Here is an 8,530-nt window from a genome sequence, read left to right as displayed (position 1 = left end):
AAATAAAAATTATTGTTTATTAGGATGCATGGAATCACACCCTATTTTCAGATGTAAAATGTTTATCGATTCTAATGCAGATGATAGATTAAAATGTGTTGTAAGGTATAAATTATGCTTTAATTGTCTCGGATTTCACACAATGTCTAAAAGTAAGAAAATTCATTTGAAATGTAAATCTTGTAACAAGAATACAATGTTACACGGAGCGAACTTTTACTTCGATAGACAAAACAAAAATACGGGTGTGGCACCAATGAGCAGGGAAGAAAGAACAAGAAATTGCGCAATGCGAGATGGAATTAATAACAAAGCGCAAGACGCGTTCATATTCTTTTAATGTAAATAAAAATGTTCTTCCTTCTACAGTGAAAGTTAAAATATTGCAATCGAACTGAAAATATTTGCATTTGACAGGGCTATGCGATTCTGGAAGTATGAAATCTCTTATTACAGAAGAGGCAGCTAATTTATTGGGTTTAAAAAGATCGCGTTGTAGGTCAAATTTAATTGGATTAAAAAATACAGTATTTCCGATCACTGAGAAGATTTATTCGCGTATAAGTAATGATGAGGAATCATTTAGTAAGGAACTCGAATTGTTAATTTTGCCAGAAATAGCCGGAAATGTTCCTTCGGAAGAAATAAATATTTCTAATTTGAATTTACCCGAAAACGTAAAGTACGCTAATCCTAATTTTTATTTACCGCAAAAAATATCGATTCTTTTAGGAGGTGTTGTATTTTACGAATTGTTAAAAGGAAATCAAATTCGATTAAGGGGTAATTCTATTATTTTAATTGAAACGGTTTTCGTATGGATGGTTACAGGTTCGATCCCCTCTACACACCCACATGATTCCAAATGTCATTTTATACAGGACAATGTTGATGAAGGGTTAAATAAATTTCGGGCGTTAGAATCAATTGAGATAGTTCCAAATGATAATTCAGATGAGGAAAGTACTGCTTTAGCTCTCTTTGAAAATTCTGTAGATTACAATGAAGGGAGATATCAAGTTAGGCTACCATGGAAACGTGATTTTAGGGAATTAACGATAATTTAACTGTAGCCAGAGGACGGCTAGATCACTTGATTAGAAAATTTGAGAGACACTCTTTTATTATGAGATTATTTTATTATAGATGAAGATTATCGTGACATACTGAAAGACTACGAAAATGAAGGTATCATAGAGAAAGTCCCAAAGTACAAACAGATAAACCGCTATTTTATCAACCATTTTCCATGGTTTACAGAGAATCTGTCAGCTCTAGTAAACGAATAGTTTTTGATGCCAGCTCACATGAAGAAGATGAACTTTCCTTAAATGACTGTTTATACGCAAGACTTAGCCTAAATCCCCTGATATTTAACATGCTTATATTTTTTCGTTTGAATGCTGTGGTGATCTTGGCAGATATCGAAAAAGCATTCCTTCAAATATCGTTGAATGAGACAGATCGAAATGCAGTGAGGTTTCTTTTTCCAAGTTCGAACCCGGCCATAGGTGAGCAGTATGACATAAATATTTTTAGATTTTGCAGAGTTCTTTTTGGTGTTTCCTTTCTTACTTTCTGCCACCATTAAAGAACGTATTGAAAAGTTTCGAGAGTTGCCTCCCGCTACGGTGGAATGTCTATATGTTGATGACTTCGTAGGAGCTCTCGACAACGTGTCATCTGCCTTTTAGATGTCGAACGAAGTCAAGCAAATTATGACCGACGCAAGTACGAATTTGTGTAAATGGAGTTCAAACAGCAAGGAATTGGTACAGTTATGGAAAGATTGCGGGTTCAAAACCATCCCATTCAGTCAGAGGCCAATCGTACAGTCAAATTATACAAAGTTCTCGGACTTCCATGGCATGTTCATCAAGACTATATCTCTGTACATCTAAAAGACTTGATCGAATTCAATGGAAAAGAAAGAGTTACCAAAAGAATTGTTTTACGAACTGTTGGAAAACTGTTCGACATATTGGGTCTTCTGAGTCCATTCACAATAAGACTCAAATGTTTACTCCAAGACTTGTGGCTTAGAAAGTGTCCGTGGGATGCGGAACTTCCACCAGACCTTCGCCAACAATTTATTCAGTGGAGGTCTGAGTTATCTGACATTTCGAAATTACAAGTTCCTAGAATGATTCTCGACTCCAGTCTAGATGATGCCAAGGTACTTCAAATTCATGTATTTTCAGACGTCAGCCAAAGAGCATACGGAACAGCAGTGTACCTTAAATTGAAGTACAGTGACAAAATCACAGTTAATCTTATCGCATCAAGGAGTCGTGTTCGTGTTGCTCCATTAAAGAAACTGACACTTCCAAAACTAGAACTAATGGGTGCATTACTTGCAACCAGACTCGCAAAGGAAATAGAACAGATTGTAAAGCGAAAAGGATCCCCCACAGTTCATTTTTGGACAGATTCCCAGATCGCATAGTTCTGGATCAAGGGACCTCATCATAAATGGAAACAGTTTGTTTCTAATCGAGTGAAAGAGATTCAAACGCTTAGCAAATCCTGAAACTTGGTCGCATGTTCCCGGTAAACTTAACTTTGCGTACATTATTACTAGAGGAGTTAGTGCAGAAGTTCTTCTGAAAAATGAGGCCTGGTGGAAAGGTCCCAAGTTTTTAAGAAAAAATGAGATTTCAGTGTTTGAGTGCACTAATTCTATTTCTGAAAACTCTTATCTTTCAGAGTTAAAAAAGAGTTCCTCTGTTGAAGAGGATATGTTTTGCTCTAACTAATCAAACAAAATGTTATGTTTTATAATGACCTACTTAAATGTAACCAATAATTTTTCTAAATTTGTTCGTATAGTTTCATATATTTTTAGATTTATCTATAACTGTAAGAATCCAAAGAACAAGGCAGGTATTTAGATTTTGAAGAATTGAACAAATCCGAAACTTTTCTTTTAAAATTTGCCCATAGTGAATATTTAGAAGAATTGAATGCTTTAATGAAAGGTGAGAATGTAAAAGTAAATTGTTTTATTGATAAAAAAGGTCTTATACGTGTTGGAGGTCGAATTGTAAATTCAAATGTTAATGATTATACTAAACATCCAATTGTCCTTCCAGCGAAACATCCTTTAACTTATATGATTGCACATTATTTTCATTTGAAATATTTACATGTGAGAGCACAAGCTTTGTTGTACTTAATACGTCAAAAGTATTGGCATGTGAACGGCAGAAATTTGTGTAGGTTAGTAATACACAATTGTGTTACGTGGGCAAAAAACAAACCAGTCTTAGAACAACAATTAATGGGTCAGTTACCTAAAGAACGAATCGAACCTTCTCCTCCATTTACCATAACAGGCAGGGCCGGATTAATCTATAGGCACACTAGGCACGTGCCTAGGGCCTTCGAAATTCAGGGGCCTACGAAAAACCTGGGCGAAAAAAATTTGTTGACAAAAATAATTTAGCTTCAAAAACAACAAGTTTATTTTGCACAAAATTATGAAGATACAAATAAAAATATAATATTTTTCGGTAATAAATTATTTTGCAGAATCTTATGATGCGATTTTTGGATTCAACGAAATCTTGTATTATGCTGTCGAATTCCAAACTATGCAAAATGTCGTATTCAATAGACATAAGTGCGAGCGATGCCAAACGATCTTGAAGGCAGGGAAGGGAGGAATGTTTTATTTTTTCCTTTAGGATTATTTTATGAAGCAGATTGCAGTTTTGTTTTTCTGATTCTACTACGTTTGATTTTTTTTTCTTTTCATGATAAATTTCGCACTCAATAAATTCTTTTTATTCATAAATTTTATCATTAGGTTTTTTTTTTTTTAAATTCCGTTGATCTTGCCTTGTTCCGGGTTTTAATATTTATGCTAGTGCCTTTTTTAACTATCGTTTCGGTTCGATAATTTTCAAGTGTTTTTATTTAGATTAATAAGTTTTCCTTTTATTTTATTGTTTCCCCCCTATAATTAGGTATGCAATATATTGCGTTATTTAATCATTGGTTTTGTTTATATTAGTTAATTTAGGAATTGTAATTATTTTTAAAAAATAAATATGAGAATTTTGTATTTTTTAGACTTGTTTTTCTTGTCTAAACTTGTAAATTTTTTTATTCTTTTAAATGTTATATTTCTACCATTTTTTTTTCTCTTTAAAGTTAGGAGTACCTTTCGTTTTTCTCTTACTTTATGCATTACACCTTTTCCTTGTAATTCGGGTTCGATAAAACATCGATTAACGACACTTTTTGGTCGATCCAGAAAACTGGGAAATTCAGACATCCGGGATAGCTATGGTCCCGAGCATCCCGGATAATTGGTTCTCTACTGTATAAATATTTCTTGTAATTAATTTCACTATCAATTTCACTGTTTTCTTTGCTGGTTTGTTGTTGTATTGTTGACGTGAAGTATTTACTTAGTTTTCGATCGAACTAATCATAATGGTATTATTTATATAAACTGCAATATCGGCAGTATGTCGGTATTGCAGAAAAAGTTCGATAAACAAATTCGTAAATTAAAATCCATATTAATAAATATGTAAAAAAAAAAATATGCAAGAAAATTTTAGCATATATTTTGAAAAGAGGGGAGGAGTGGGGGAGGGAGGGGAGGGCCTAAAAACGGCTATGCCTAGGGCCTACGAAAGGTATAATCCGGCTCTGATAACAGGTATTGATTTTTGTGGACCATTTTATATAAAATTTAAAGAACAAAGGAGAGGTGTATTAAATAAGATATATGTTGCAATTTATATATGTTTCTGTACTAAATCAATACATTTAGATTTTGTAAGTGACTTAATATCAACAGGGTTTATAGCTAGCTTAAAAAGATTTTTTCTAGAAGAGGCAAGGCCTCTAAAATTTTCACTGACAATGGACGAAATTTCGTTGGTGCAGACGCTGAACCGAAACGGCTTTTCAAAATTATTAATTCACCAGATTAACCTTTGGCGCAATATTTTGCCGAGGAAAAAATTGATTGGCATTATAATCCCCCAAAAGCACCGAATTTTGGAGGATTATATGAAGCCGGAGTTAAGTCTTTTAAATTCCACCTAAAACGGATAGCAGGAAACTCCAATTTTACTTTGGAAGAGTTTATTACGGTTTTAGCAGAGATTGAAGGAGTATTAAACTCCAGGCCATTGACTCCATTGTCAGCTGATTTCGAAAACTTTGATACCCTAACACCTGGGCATTTTCTTATTGGGAGACCTATCACTTCCATAGCAGAACCCCAACTTACAGATATCAACGAAAATAGTAAATGGGAAAAGATTTCTAAAATTTCTCAAAAAATTTGGAGACTTTGGAAATCGCCACAAATGGCAGTTCAGTAAAGATAACGTTAAGGTTGGGACTTTAGTGTTGGTAAAAGAGGAAAACTTGCCAGGCACTAAATGGTTAACAGGAAGAATTGAAGGTAAGAGTTGTTGCCACAAGGCAACATGCTTAAAAGATCAATATTTGTATCTTACCTACATATTAATTCTTGTGTTAAATTTTTCATTATAATTGTTAAAATTGAGATTATATTTATATATATTTGATGTTTTGTATGTATATTGTCAATTTTTCATTTTATTTTACAATGTATTAAAAATTGCAATTAATAATGATTGGATTTAAGCATCCAATCGGCGGGGAGTGTTAAGAATTGTCAAATTAAGCCATAAGGCGGCGCTGAAGTCAATATCAGTTGCTATTCAGAATTCAATTGTCAGAATTCAGTTGACATTCAACTCTGATTGTTGTTAATTTACGTCGCTGCACAATGGGCTATTGGCGACGGTCTGGGAAACATCCCGGAGGATGATCCGAAGACATGCCATCGCAATTTTGATGGAGGGGATGGCACCCCCGCTTCGGTAGCCCGACGACCTGCGCGCGAATTCCAGCACTTTACGGTAGCACAGAGTAACGAGGACCCATACCGCACACCCTCGGTCCCTACGCAGACTGATCCAAGTGGTCACCCACCCGCACACTGACTGTAGCTAGTGATGCTTGACTTCGGTGATCTGCTGGGAACCGTGTCTTAACGATCAGTTCACTGCGGGACCATTCAACTCTGAAGCAGGGCGCATCTCCATGTCACTTTACAATGATCTTGTCAATTTTTATATCAATAATTTTGTAAATAAATTATTATGTGTGTTACAGTCCACTGATTAATCGATCGATACATCACGAACACTAAACACAGGGAAAGAAGAAAAATATTGCCTAAGCGATTCTTGATTGTTAGTTCTACAACTTTCTGTTATGAATAAAATGTTGGATTTTTTTTTTTTGATTACTGTTTGTTTTATGTATGTGGACGAAATATTGATGAAATTATTAAAATCAGTATTTCTAAATGGACATTTTCAAAAAAAAAAAAAAAAAAATTCCAGTCGAATGTGCTGTGGAATGATCCTAAAGACACAGTTCGTAGCGGAACACCGAAATCAAGATCACTGCTGTGAGTAAGTGGATGGGTGACCACTCTGATCAGCCTGCGTAGACACCAAGGGGTCTCGTTATCGGTCCTCCTTAAACAATTTTATCTTAAAATGCTCGTCTTCGCACAGATTATCGGGATACCAAATCAGGGGGGGGCACACCCTCTGAAGAGGATCAAAATTGTGACGGCATGTCTTCGGATCACCCTCAAGGATATTTTCCAGACCATGGCAAATAGTCCATTGTATAGATCTAGTGCGACGTAAATGAAGTACCTACCAATGTAGAATAAATTCCAAATACAATATCTAGGTTCAACCAACAAAGGCAATGGAGACTTTATCTTACTTATTGCAGAGAGGCTTTTTCTTAATTTATCTCAGCTATTCTAATAAATTGTTAAGTAAAGTGTCACGCAAATCTTGATTACGAGAGTTGTATTTTTTTTATCACTGATTGATTTGGAAAATCCACACAATAAAATTTGAACTTTTTGAGCAAATATTTTTCTGTGTGTGGCTGTTTCTTAAAAATATGTGCATCACTGTAAGACGCAACATTTCGTACTATTTATTATCCATTTTATGTTTTACGTTTTATGGCTTTCTCTTTCGTGTTTATTTCCTTATTTAGTACTTTTGCTGTATTATTTCGAGGAAAAAAGAACCTTTTCTGACGTCCTTTGTTGTAAAAAAAAAAAAAAAAATAGAGCTTTAGGTATAGGTAAAAATAGGATTTAAAATGCTATTGCTATTTTTTTAATAGTGATTTGATTTATAAAAGAATAATTAACATTTCTTTTACTTATAGAAAGAGCCTGTGTGTCTAGGAAATTTCTATGGTGAGAAAAATATTGATGACAGTAAAAGTGTTAATACAGTTTTTTATATAATAGAGAAACCTAACATTTAATACCTTCTTATATGTATCTAAACAATTAAAATGCAACTGTTTATTTAACTTGCGTTTAATCTGTATGATATAGCAGCGAATGGAAAAAATACAATGATAATGAAGATGTTTTGTTAAAAAAAATTTTTTTACATTTAGTAATAGCCTACGAAATCTTCAATTTCTCTGCATGTTACACACACATATAATAATAATAAATATAAAAAAATACGCATCTTTTCTAGCAAATCTTTCTCCATTGAAGAGTTCTTCGTTTACGTCATTTAAAAGTTAAAAATCATCCCATACTATACATATCACATACTATGATTTGAGTAAGTGACAGAGGACATTAATAACGTCACACATAGTAACATGCTAATCTCATGAAATTAATATATGTACAAATTATAACTACTATATGCAAAATGACATAATGTATAATCGATTTATTTTTAAATCTATACACAAATAAATAACTAAACTTTTATACCATCATAGAGCTATATAGAAATAAAAATTCTAACTAACGTAATCTGGTACTTCGTTTAGCATATAAGTTAAACATCTTAGCCAAAGCTTTTGCAATATTTTATCGTGATTCTAATTTTTACTTCTAATTTCGTCTCTCACTAGAAATTTTGTTGTTATTAACGTTTATGATCGTTAATTTTTTAAATTTCATGCCTTGTATCATAAGTTCATTATTTCTAAATTCAGAATTTTCTCTACAATTTTTTTGTACTTCTAACATCCATTTTCTTAATCTACATTTTTCATCTCCATTAATCATCTAGATCAGGGATTTCCAACTGGCGGCCCGGGGGCCGCATCCGGCCCGCGAAGCCTTTTTTGTGGCCCGCGAACTAGAATATATTAGTTGACATTTTTTTGCGGACAGTTTTCGTAAAAAATCTATGTGGGTTTAAAATACTTTTCTCGTTAATGAAAACCTAATTTCTTCGTTTCTGTGAAATTTAACATACCAACGGTGCAAAAAAATTTATATCTCATGTTCTGCATCCAAGGAAATATTTATTCAAATGCAAAAATAATCGTGTTTGTTGCTCTTTTTGTATTTTGTGAATATAATTTAGCATGTACGTATCAGAAATTTTCTCGAAGAAATTCTCCTATTTAACTTTTTGAAACCACTCATTTTGAACGAAAATAATTTCACACACATTTG

General features: G+C 33.4%; 1 protein-coding gene across 1 annotated transcript; it reads left to right on the top strand.

Moving 5' to 3' along the window:
• Positions 1-1,747: 1,747 nt before the first annotated feature.
• On the top strand, positions 1,748-2,446 carry LOC139425520 (uncharacterized). The gene has a single exon (XM_071180528.1). The coding sequence runs from the start codon at positions 1,748-1,750 to the stop codon at positions 2,444-2,446; it is 699 nt and encodes a 232-aa protein (XP_071036629.1).
• The last annotated feature ends 6,084 nt before the right edge of the window (positions 2,447-8,530 follow it).

This window comes from Parasteatoda tepidariorum, chromosome 4, assembly GCF_043381705.1.
Source record: "Parasteatoda tepidariorum isolate YZ-2023 chromosome 4, CAS_Ptep_4.0, whole genome shotgun sequence".
Taxonomy (NCBI): Eukaryota; Metazoa; Arthropoda; class Arachnida; order Araneae; family Theridiidae; genus Parasteatoda; species Parasteatoda tepidariorum.
The sequence above is the reverse complement of the archived record's forward strand: the minus strand, read 5'-3'. Positions and strand labels throughout refer to the sequence as shown.

Bases quoted from the DNA above. Each gene is read 5' to 3' on its own strand.
- LOC139425520 (XM_071180528.1), top strand. From the start codon at position 1,748: ATGGAGTTCAAACAGCAAGGAATTGGTACAGTTATGGAAAGATTGCGG.